Here is a 12,763-nt window from a genome sequence, read left to right as displayed (position 1 = left end):
GTTAAGTCCACAGAGGAGCTGGTGCTTCTGCACCTCCTGTCTTGCTGCTCATGAAGCATCTTCTCTGAGCCTAACATGTCTTCTCTTTCATTCTTCATGGTTGTGAGGGGAGGTTGAAATAAATTCCTGTCTGATCAATCAAAATATTTTTTAAAAAGTACAGCATGAGAGAGAAAGTGAACTCATGAATGATAGTCTGTGGCCTAAACACTGCTCCTTTGCACTAATACTGATACTTTGGGTAGCAGTTTCTTTATCTGATGACTTTGTAGCTCTGAATCCAGAACTTCACACATTTTTGGTGCTGTTAGGACACACACCAGTCTCAAAATGGCTTGTTCAGATGTGCTTCTGAGACTTCACACCCTCCTAATGGGAAAACCCACCCTCCTGTAGCCCTGGGAGGCTGAAGAGGCAAATGAAACCAGGTGCAAGTAATTCAAACCAAAATAACTCCATTAGCAGAACCTGGAAGAATTTATAAGGCAGTCACTGCTGACAAGGAAGCTGTAAAGAAAAGAGGAAAATTGAGTCTGACTGGAAGATGGAAAATGGCTTTCCCTTTCCTTGGTTTCTTTTTGTGTACAGCCTGAATGCACTGTGTTTGTCACCAGCTATGTAAGCTCTTGACCGAAGCAGAGGAAAATGAGGACTCTATTAGAACAAGCAAAATAGTTAAGTGTTATTTTTGTAGCTATTTCTTGCCTAGGCAAATCTTCATATTCTAGTATTTCTGTGACCTTTCACTTTTATTTCTTACATAAATGAGAGAATCAGGTCAGCTCAGTTCCCACATCTAATGGCTTGTTGACAAGGAAAAAATTAATCAGAATTGCTGGTGTGGAATAAATTACTCCAAAATAGCTTCCCCATGGATACTGTTATTCTGAAATAAGTACTCGGTTTTTTCCGATTAGCACGTAATCTGCCAGACCAATGTTTGTCAAGTTTCTCAGGTAGACAGCTGTGAGCTTGTAGAAATTAGTATCTTCCAGAAAATCCCTTGACTCCTTGAACAAGACTTGTCACTGCCATAACCCTTCCACTAGCAGGGCCCAGCCCTGAATGGCCTGACCATGTCAGAGCCCTCTGCAGGCACCACCACCAGTATAAACCACAGCAAGAGATTTCAATGTCTTTATGACATTTTCAAGCCTAGTAGAATTCTTTAACGTTTGTAGTTTGGATGATCTGCTGAAAAGCATCTGTAACTTGAAGCTTTTCAGTTCATTTTTTGAGAATATAGAGAGCTTCATTCCTTGGACAAAAAATAGATGAAACAATTCTTTTTTTTCCTTGCAGTTCCAAGCCTGCTCTTCAAGTTCCAACCCAAAACACTCCTTTATTTTTTCATCAGAACCCACTGAAAACCCCTTTGGTTCATGTTGTGAACTCCTCCATCTGCTTCCCATGTGCTTCCATTTAGACTGGAGGCCCCTTATTGTTTCAGCTTACTGACTTCCTAGCAGATTTCAGTTGCTTCCTAGGCTTTCCTGAATATAAAGTGACTGCTGCACTCAAAGTCAATAAACTCAACACTGCCCTGTGAAGTTCTTCTCCCACTGCTGGCAAATGCCTGTTGTCTCCAGGATATGGGGAATGTTGAGAGAACTTAAAGCACACACTGACCTGTAGCCATGTCAGCTCTGCTGGATCTGAGGATCCTAGATTGTTGTTACTAGCTATCTACAGTTGCCCTTGGCTCATTACCACAAAAGCTAGCCTGCTCTATCTGATTTCCCAGCTGCAGAGAATAGATTTGTTAATATTTTTTCCTTAGCCAAGCAATTACCTTGCTCAAGGTCAGGCAAGGATTTTCAGATGCCAGGAAAGGCCATTTCGTTATATGTGTTTGTTCTGTAGAAGAGCTTTTGCTTTCTTTTAAAACTGAATGTTTTATGCTGCTGTTTACTGGGCAGTCACACAGTGCTCTGGTGAGAAAGCAGTGGGGTTGGCTGGGGATTGGTCTCGAACCCATTAAAGTCAATGACAAAGCTCCAGGAGCTCCTGTGCTGGCACAGTTTGCCTGGAGGAGGTGCAGTTTGATAGACTTCAAAGTGTTGGTGCAAACAGAGTATGGAAAGTCAAAGCATGAGGTGAAAATATCTGCCAGTATGTTGATCCTACAGCATTCCAGTTTTAATGCAAGGGAAATCCATACAGTGATAGGATGACTCCACGTTTATTCAGACCAACCTTGTTAGAAATACAAAGAGGTGTCTTTGTTGAAGGATAAAACACCTTTATCTTGCTTTAAATGCAAGCAACTTACAGCTGCTAAGTCATAAAGTGGATGTTGAAGAAGACTGTTGGTTATCTTACCATATCCTATAAAATTGTTTCTGATTGAGTATGTAATTTAGGCAATTTGGACATCTAAGCTGCTGATAGAAGCAATTAAATGCCAATAGCCCAATTTTAAGTTTTATTTAGGTGCTTTAGATGTACTTCAGTGCTTCAATTTTCATCATAAGCTTTAGATATTTAAGTAACTTAATTTCACCCACAAAATTTACTGCAATTTTGTCCATAAGGAAATGTAGATTTCTGAAAAAATCTATTATTTCTTCTATTTTTCATACTTGAAAACGGACAGAGGAGGAATAGCTTTATTTTCACTTTCCAAATTTGCTTTCGTGGTGCAAACATCTATAGAGAAGACTGTAACTGTCTGGTCACTGGGATTGAGCCTGAATCAAGGTGTGCATTCATGTATCACCAACTGCAGGAGTGTAATTACAGTTATGCCCTTTCTGGATCATTCTGGTATTGCAGCCAATAAATGAAAAGTAAATATCCTAAACCACTTGTAAAACTATTGTAGGGCTTAAAACAGAAGTAAGGCAACTGTAACAAGTCTTTTTTGACTACTGCATGGTAAAAAGTGGTAGTACACAACACTTGGGAGAGTTGTGTACCATTTCAGACCTCGTTACTGGGGGCTGGGTAGTGAATGTATGTCCCAGCTGGGGTCACCAGGCAGTGCTCACAATAAAGGGCTGTTAGAGGGAGCAGCTGCACAGTGTGGATCACGTTGCACTGACAAGTGTAGTGACTTTCTTCTGCTTGTTCTGCAGGGAAGACTGTCTTGCTCTTCCCTATTTACTTAGTTTGTAGGTTCTGTTTTCTCATTGTGTGAGGATTTGATGAGGTGATACAGTGTTAATGACTGAGACAAATACCCCTCCTGGACTAAGCATGTACATTAATGATTTATTGAATTTGACTGTGTCATAATCAGCATGCCTTCCCGTTAATTACATACTTCCTGGGCTCTCTGGTAATAAATGTGGTGCTTTATTCTCAGAACCGTTCCATTTCCTGAAGTTTCCATTCTTTCCATTTTAGATGGCTTGACAGACTGCGTAGACCCTGACTGTTGTCAGCAAAGCAACTGTTACTCAAGTCCTCTCTGCCAGGGTTCTCCTGATCCCCTTGACCTTATTCAGCACAGCCAACCACCTTTCTCTCAGCATCCTCCAAGGCTCTTTTATGATCGAATCAGATTCCTTATTGGGAAGGAAAGCACTCATGTAATCCCAGGAGATGTCTCCTTTGAGAGCAGGTGAGTCTTCTTTTAAATGAAAGACTTTTCTGAATATTGAGAACTGCAATTAAATTATTTAACCAGGAAAAAATGGTGGTACCTGGATAGCTGAGAATTTTTCACCAGTGCTCATAAAATACTTAACAGGATAGCAAACTTTAAAGTCCCAACAGCTGAGGATCTTGGTTATCTGATTATTGTTGCTACCTGTCTGGTTCATGTAAGTGTCGCAGCAATAAACTCTACTGCTCTTACCAACAAGACTGACTTGGGTAAGTTGTCTCATGCTTGTAAAATCAGCAGGGGGAAGTTCAGCCCTTCACACTGTACCTAAGTGATGGCAGGATGCGAGTTGGATTCACATCTGCTGTCTTCAGTTACCTTTCTGCCCTATACAATTTGATTGGTATTTACAGTGTAATGAATTTAATGTGTGTCACTTACATGTAATCTAGACACATAATTAAAAAACTTCCTTGATTTTGCTACACATTGATAAAGCAGTGTGGAATTTACTGTTTTGTGCTGCAGGTTATCATGCAAAGAGTAGAGTGATCCATGAGTGTTTGTGAGATTGGCTTTGCCCTTTAACAGGAAGGAAATGTGCAGTAGGAAAAGGGCACTTACTTACTCAGAAAACCTGGTAACACATATTTTCTTGAATATTTGAAATACAGGGGCACATAAGTTTTTATGCTGCAGTTCACTTGGGAAGCTATAACTTACATGCTGACAAAGAGATCCACAAATCATCCACATCACCTGACTATTACCCTGTCAACTAGGCCTGTGCATTGGATAAACCATGTTCCAGTAATAAGCACATAAGAATTTTTTTGTTTTCCTAGTACATAGCACTTAGGTTACAACCTCAACACAATCCCATAGCTGCACACAAATTCAGTGCACTTTTTTCTTTGCAGCATTAATTTTTAATAAAGTAAATTTGTAAACAGAGTCATTATTGATCTGAAATGCCTAAACATTTAATCAGTATTAATAATGTAACAGGATGTTATAAATATGTAAAACAATAGGCCATGAAGATGAACTCCATGAGAAGCACTCACCTGCCTCTGGTGAGTCTCTTGGAGTGTGTTGTGCTTATGAATGAGGCCACTGCGTTTGGGGCAGGGTCCTTGGCTGGCTCTGTGCACAGTTTAAACCAAAGGTCACCACTGAAAAATTTTCTTCATCAAAATGCCTCACAGTGAGGAGTTTCCAGAGAGGAGGTGAGTGCTCAAGTTGCCTGTACAGTGTTCTGTGACACTGCAAATGTTAGCAGCCAGATTGCACATAATCCCATCAACGTGCTTTTATAGATATAAGGAATTGATCTTTTAAAGCTATCATTGATGGGATTTAACTTGGATTTAAAAGCTTTTTCTGAGTATTTCGTTTCTTTACCCTGATACCTGCCATGCCTTTGAAAACTGAAGAGCAGTGAAGTTCCATGTGGGAGCAGCAGCCCATCCCTCACCATGGCTTCTTACTTCCTGCCACTGAGAAGTAGGACTTTGCTGGCATTGGTGTATCACCAACACCCCAGATATCATTTCCTCGCACTGTAGACAAATTTATAGTTAGCTTGGTTAGAAGATCATTGGGATTCAGATGAGGGTGGCTGCATCTTTGGAGTCTGGGCAGTGCCTGGAGACTCATGCTGTGCTGTGTCTCCTGGGGTTTGTCAACAGTAATCTGCAATGTGCTGGGCACCCCAAAGGGTTGCTCAGTCCACACTTTGCTTGATCCTCGAGTCTTCCAGGCTGTTGAAATATTGTTCATCCATAAGTCAAATATTATTAAAAACTGCCAGAATTTTCCTCAAGGATGAGATATAAGCAGGGTCTCTGAACGAGGCAATAGCTGAGCCGTGCTGCCTCTGTTCAGAAATCTTCCTCTGACGTTGCCAATCTGACTGTCATCTTGTGTCAGTTCTTCTCCTGGGAATTACAATTACTGAAAAAATATAGAAAGACAACTGCTGCTACAGTAAAAAATCAGAAATCTGTGATCCAGCCTATCTGGTAAAGACCAAAGAATGCTTGGGAGGTTTAAATCTCCTTTGGGCTTTTACTGAAAAGGTTGTGTCTAGGCAGATGATCTTAAGTCATGGCTGCCTGCAATGCCACTGATTTTATAACATTGGTGGTTCAACATGTTGGAAGGATTGGATGTAGTAGTGGCATGCATTTATATCAGAGCACTGGCATCTATTCTCACTGGTGCTCCAATTTTGCCAAGCCTTATCTGCCCTTTTTTTTCCCTTTACAAGAAATCTCTGAGACCATTAGGAGGATTAAGGAAGAGACATCTATCCAAGATTTTCAGTCTTCTGATTCAAATGACATTGGGCAGTGTTTTGCTGTAACACAGTATAGTAAATGTATGTAAAGTATGGGTGATGTTTGCATGAATCTCCCTGGAGACAAAGTGATGTTGATTAAATCTTGGAAAGCTATCAAAAAGGGTGAAGATTATCTCTGTCCTTCAGACTGGAAGTGTTTGGTCTCTGCCATATCCTGGAATTTTACAAATAATCTGAAATACTAAAACTAGTTGTTCTGTCAGCTGCCGAGACATCTATCCCTCTGCATTTGCCTCTTGGACTTTATCTTAGGTCTAATATTCAACCATTTGGCTTCTAAAATACAGTCAGGATGTTGCATGAGCTAAATACCATGCCATGGCTAAATACTACACCAAAAATAATGTTAAGGAGCTACATGTTTGCAAAACATATTTTACATTTTGTTATGTCAAAGCTATGTCATATGCACTGGGTTTGTACAAACTCCCACTTAAACTGTGACATGCTGAAAGGCAGATTAGAGACATTCTGGATAAATGGAAATGTACTTGCTTACATCAGGCATGGTTTTAACCTACTACATGTAGCAGGGTGTAGCAGATTATAGTGTTTTTGTCAACTTTTGTTCTCAGGAAGGTTTTTAGCTTGTTTCTTTGCTGAGGTTTTTTTTTTTAATGCATGCTGCTGGCAAGCTATTTGACTCACTGCAAATTGCCCATGAAAAGGGCCCAGTGTATGGTAGTGAATTAATTACCCTTCAAAGGCTGCTTACAGCAACATTGTCAGCAGGAAGAAATGAATGTACCTCACTAGCCTTCAGCTTAATTTCTCTCATTGAAGATTTTAATCAAAAATGTAATACAGTAAATGACATCTTCTGGTAATGTGACACTTGCAAATTCACAAGCTGCTTGACAGAGTTCCATATCTGAGCCTAATGTCTCAGCCTGAGGTGCTTATTGGAAGCTTAATATGCAAAACAAAAAGAAAAAAATAGCAGGTAAGTAGCAGCAGAGCAAGGCAGAATGGTGGTAGAATAATAAAATGCTTTACAAGTTCTGAAAGAGTGCATCTAAAACTTCTGCTCATATTTTAAATTAGAGATGTCAAACAAACTGCCTGTCAGCAGAGACCTGAGATCCACAGCATAGGGAGTTCCTCAGTTACTCATGGAATGACCCATGAAGCATTGACAGAGGAATCCTACTTCTTTTAGGCCACCTGCAACCCGTGGGAATCTCAGCTTTATCTCAAAAAGCCAACTGCTCCCTCTGGAGTTGCAGATTTAGTACAGCTTGCCAAGGGACTAGGAACATTTTAAATCCATTCGAAAATACTAAGGCAGCGTATCAGGGGCATGTTCCTGCCCAGCTTCACCAAATTAGAAAAGACATTTTTGCACTTACTTTCAAGTTAAAACAACTTGGAAAGCCTTAGGTCTAAGATTACACAATCATCACAAATAGGTGGCTGTTGGACAGATAGTACAAGTTATCCCCCGTGAGAAAGCAAAGCAGGGCAGTCACAAGAATGTGGAATAAGTCTTAGAGGCAGAAAATGCAGTGCATTGAGGAGACATCATGATCTTCAGAGGTTTCTCTGCTCAAATTAAGAGAAGCAGTGAGTGGTAGCAAGGCCCCCAGCTCATCTGGGGAGGGGGTGAATGCTGAAGCAAGGAAGCATGAAGTGGCAGTTGACTGTGAAGGGACATCACTGCAGGGAACATGCCCTAAAAGCCCTGGAAAGGGAAGGAATTAAGTGAGGTGTTCCCTAAGCAGCAGCGCTGCAGGGAACCTGCGTGGCAGCATGCCTGGGGACATGGGGTCTGCTCTGTGAGCTGCCAGGGCACCAGGAAACCAGGGAGAGCTGGCTGCAAACTGGGGCTCTTGGTTACCTCCTGACCCTTGGAGACTAGTGCTGGTCATAAAGTAACTGAAAAATGTTTTCATACCTGCGGTAAGTGCCAGAATTAAAGCTAATTCTGATCAAATGCTAAGTCAAAGATTTAGTAGGTGCTGGTAATTCAAAAAGAAGCCAGAGAAGACTCTTCAACTTAGAGTAGGTGATAAAGAGACATTAAATAATGAGGACAAATGTAGGAACACAGAGGCAGGCTTAGGACATTTAAAATCTAAGAGATTACAAAGACAATTCAGTACAGATAAATGTAGAATAATGAGGTTTATGTGTCTTTATCACATACCATAAATATGTGTGGCTTGTAAAATATGATGAATAAAAAAGGAGAATGTTGAAAGATAAGTCTCTTAATATTATTTATGAATAATGGGAAGTGAATGAATAGAAGAAAGAAAGACCATGGATGAAATAATGGAGATTTTGTTGAGCTGTTATCATACAAATCTGTGTGCTTGATAAAATATGAGGACAGAGTAGTGTCAGAAGACAGGTCTGTGTTGAATGAACAAACAGAAGTGCAAGAATAATGCACTGAATAATGATTACTCCCAGGGGTCTCACTCTCACACCAATGTGTGTTGTAAATATATGGAATGCACTAATAAAGGTATTAGAAAAGAAAATGCAGGTCTGTGGATGTTAAAAATACATGAAAATAATAGAAACCAGTATTATCTGCTCTAACAAATCAAAGAGTAATTGGACCTGGCTGTTCTTTTGAGTGAGTCTCATGAGTCAGTTGAGACAAATAGGAGCTCAATTGCCTTCAGTGGAGCAGCAGATTTTGGGCCACAAATAGGGCCACAACCAATGTACTTCGTATAGAAAGTGAAAAAGTGGTAAGTCAGAACTCTTGTTTTGCGTACTGGCAGTAAGGCAGCCTCTCCCATTCCTCTAGGATTTATCAGCATCTTTCCATGGCCTGGGAGCATGGAATTCCTATTAGCAGCTGTGGTGAATGGTACTCTCAAAGAGGTTAATTTTTACCAGTTGCATTTTCTCAAGTCATAGTTAGACGGGTTTGATGATATCGTGGTGATAAATCAGTGTCCTGTCAGTGGCTTGGGAGAATGGGATCTTAAGAAACATGTCAGAATTTTCAGAAATTTGTGTTGTCCAGTTTCTGCATATGATTGCATTGGATCATGGTCAATTAATCTCTCTAGGGATATTATTTTAATTCATATGTAAACTCCTAAGTAACTTTTTTCTGAGGAGCTATTAAGTTTTTTCCTTTAGATCACGTATTCACTGTGCAGTGGATGTGTCTGTTGAGGGCTACCACAAATTTTCAATTTGAGAAAGAGACATGACAGTGCCTAAATTTATGCTTGTCATTTATATTGAATAATTAATGCCAGTTCACTTTATATGTATTCTCTTGGTTTTGACCCTAAACGTCTTAAGGTTACCAAAAGACTTCTGCATACACTGTTCACGTCATTATGTAAAACTGCAATTCCAGGAAACAGGTGCAGTAGTATCATGAGTTTCCAAGACCTGGGTTGGTTCAGCCAGTGTGTTGATGTGGTGTAGCTGACAGCACAGGGCAAAGTACTGGGAGGGTTTTCAGTGGAACGTGGCTGTGTAAACCCTTAGAAAATCCTACTAGGTCCTAATCTGCACCATGATGACCATATTTCTCGTCTTAATCCTCATCATTAGGAGACTTGATTCCTTCATGTTTCATTGTTCAGATAGGTAAAAGGCTAAAGCTAAGAAAAAGAGTAATTTCTTCACCATTTCTTTGACTAAGGTGAAAGCAATGGTCTGAAAGGACAGCAGTGGAGGTTCAAATTGGACAGTAGGAAGAACTTGCCCTAAGTAGAGCATTCATACAGAGGCACTGGAATGGGTTACTTGGTGAACTTACAGAGTTAGACAAGCATCTGTCTGGGCTGATGTAGGCATAGTCGATCTAACCCGAGGCAAAGGAATGGACAAGATAAAGTCTTGTATTTCCTTTCAGCTCTCATTTTCTATGATTCTGTGATCCTGTTAGCCTCCGATTAGATCCACTTAGTAATGAGTTCACTTTCCTGTCCATTGACTTTGATGTGTTCTGCTGTTCTGCCATGTTCCAACCTCTTCACTGGAATGTGAGGATAAAGTGGAAAGTGGATGCAAGTCCAACGCATCCCAGAGGGAATTTAGAAGGGCATCACGTGTGATGGGGGATTGAGAAAAATGTATGTTACACTTGATTAAGCACCCTGTGAATTTACCTATATAACTTTCTGAAGTTCAGTGAAGCCCATGTATCTCACTGCTGCCTTATCACATTAGTTCAGCTTTTTTCTAATAGACAGCAATGCCCTATACCTAGCAGCAGAGGTTTCATTCTCTCCTTTCACAAACGATCACTCCCTAGAGCTGCAGCAAGCTAAATCACGCGATCAATGAAACCTTTGCAGTGCTATTCAGTGGCAGAACAAATAGTATCCTGAAATATGTCTGGAAACAGGAATATATTCTCCCTATACCAACAGTTTGTTGGAAAGTCTGTGTGTCATCTTTGTGAGAGAATGCTTTTTCAAATCAATCTTTTGGGCTTGTATGACTTTTCTTTCAAAACTCAACAGTTGCTCTGATACCAGAGTGGTTCTGTCTGTCTGGGACCGCAGCACAGCCCAGTTTCTGAAACCAATGCCCATGTGTGTAAAATGTTGCCTTCTACTCTTCTTGTTACAGACGGGCGTGTGTCATCCGAGGCCAGGTTGTAGCAATAGATGGAACACCTTTGGTTGGAGTGAACGTCAGTTTCCTGCACCACAATGAATACGGATACACCATCAGTCGACAGGATGGAAGGTCAGGCTTTCATGGTTTAGGTTTGTGTAGTTAAGGCCATCTGCCAACTTCTGTTAATGTACAAAATTTCCATTGACATCACAGTTCATAGTGTGGCTTGAGGATGGCATCTGGCCTTCTGCACTGGGAGCACAGTTGAAGGGAGCTCTCTGTAGTAAAGGGACCAAAGAAGGAAGAGAAGAAGAAAAAAACCTGAACTGCAACAAAGTTACAGTGACATTCAAACTCCTGGACTCAAAATGTGGCAGGTCTGCTGTAACAGTAGCTCCTTGACATTGGAATATTTTCACAAGTCAGGTCTTCCAGGAAATATCCTGTCTTCCCTCGTTTTTTTCTGTTGTTACATGTGAATCACCCAAGTAGTTTATTGAGGTGTCAGTGAAGTCAAATCCTTTAGTTGATCATCTGAGACACACAAGGAAAGGTGAGAACAGACTCTTTCAAAATACAAATGGTTAAATTGCTGTTCCATAACAGCCCTGGCTTCCCCTTCTTCCCCAGCCTCTCAGGTCTGAGTTCATTTCTCAAAGACAGGTGAGGTTTCAATATATTCTATATTGCACTTCAGGATTGGCCATCCATTTGCAGTAGGGTCATGATTTGCTCCTGAACTTGAATTAAGTTGTTAAGGGCAGTTTAAGACTTCATCTTCCTTGGCTGGATTGTGAATTACAAGAAATCTGAAGCTGTCTTCCAGCAGGGAAAAAGTGTTGCAGTTTGTCACTGTTTCCACAATTTTTTTTTTTTTTGTTTAGCTTTGCCAATTTATAAAAGTAAGGAGTGTGCATATTTATTTCACCTTAGTTTATTGACTTTCAAATCGCACTACTGAAAGTTAGTAATTATCATTTCCTCCTCATGCTAGCCTGGATAAAGCTGTTGCATTAAAATATGCTACCTGTATTTTGCTGTGAATGTAATCGGTGTCATTTGGGAAATGTGATGAGATATGCATAATTAAGTCTGACTTCTTATCACAGTTTGTTACCATCAAAAACCTCCATAATAGATGCATTCAATAATACAGAGAGTGAAGTAGCTATTTACATATTACCTTGTGTTGCCTGACTGTGGATGTCAGAAACTCTGGAAATTGAGACTGTATATCATGCCTTCCATGTCCCACTGTTTTGCAGTCCAGATATGCCAATGGTTCTTCACAGCAGCTCCCAGAGGATCACCCTCCTCGTGTTCAAGAGCTGACTCAGTTCTCAGTGCAATTAATTGTCATTTTTCCCAAAAATTTCATATCCTGTACAGGGAGGTCTTATGCTCAATATACTCAACCTTTTCCCCCTGCTGCTTTTAGAAAAAGGGAAATGGTTATGTTAATAGAGCTAAGGCCTACAAGGCTTTAAGCCTTCTTATTCTGCATGCTCTTCCTGCATAGATGATGAGTGGCATCCTTTTTCTGGGATAGGAATTTCTTTTCATATAAACCAAAGCAACTGGGTTCACACTTTTGTTACAGGTGACTTACTAATATTGATTCTAGTTGATAAATAGAGGGGAGTGAGGCCAAGTAACAGTGAAATTCTGTGCCTTGCTGTTGATGCATACCGGGAGAAAGCACACAGAGGTAAAGCTTCTTTGTGGATACCAAGATGATGCAAGGAATGTACACTTAAATGATTTCACATAGTAAATTAATAGCTGTAATAATGAACATAAAGGGGGTTTTTGTGATGCATTGAAAGATGTGGTAATGTGATGAAAAAACAAAAAGAAACAAAACAATTTGTTTTCTCTTTTCCAGTTTTGACCTTGTGGCTGTTGGAGGAATCTCTGTCACTCTAGTTTTTGACAGATCTCCTTTCATATCTGAAAAAAGAACACTTTGGTTGCCTTGGAATAGATTTATCATTGTAGACAAAGTTGTAATGCAAAGAGCAGAGTCGGACACACCATCTTGTGACATCAGTAGTTTTATCAGTCCAAACCCAATTGTACTCCCTTCTCCCTTGACAGCGTTTGGAGGGTCCTGTCCTGAAAGAGGAACTGTTATTCCAGAACTACAGGTAATGAAAAGACTTTTAAATGAACAATTTGTTCTGTTTCAGAATCAGGTTTAGACATTCTTTGAAGATAGTGAGCAAATAACTGCTGTTATGTCATTCCCTTGGCAGAATAGCACCAATGCATATCTGTTTAGTACTGTTTAACAAGATGCTCTT

General features: G+C 40.2%; 1 protein-coding gene across 7 annotated transcripts in view; it reads left to right on the top strand.

The window, feature by feature from the left end:
* The window catches only part of TENM1 (teneurin transmembrane protein 1), an 834,650-nt gene that overhangs the window by 745,509 nt on the left and 76,378 nt on the right, over positions 1-12,763 (top strand). For all 7 annotated transcript variants that reach the window (XM_048318357.1, XM_048318358.1, XM_048318362.1 and 4 more), the window contains 3 exons: positions 3,349-3,565; positions 10,470-10,589; positions 12,346-12,607. In XM_048318357.1, the coding sequence (XP_048174314.1) occupies positions 3,349-3,565; positions 10,470-10,589; positions 12,346-12,607 (599 nt within the window). The remainder of the gene's footprint in view (positions 1-3,348; positions 3,566-10,469; positions 10,590-12,345; positions 12,608-12,763) is intronic.

Source organism: Corvus hawaiiensis, chromosome 14 (genome assembly GCF_020740725.1).
Source record: "Corvus hawaiiensis isolate bCorHaw1 chromosome 14, bCorHaw1.pri.cur, whole genome shotgun sequence".
NCBI lineage: Eukaryota > Metazoa > Chordata > Aves > Passeriformes > Corvidae > Corvus > Corvus hawaiiensis.
The sequence above is the reverse complement of the archived record's forward strand: the minus strand, read 5'-3'. Positions and strand labels throughout refer to the sequence as shown.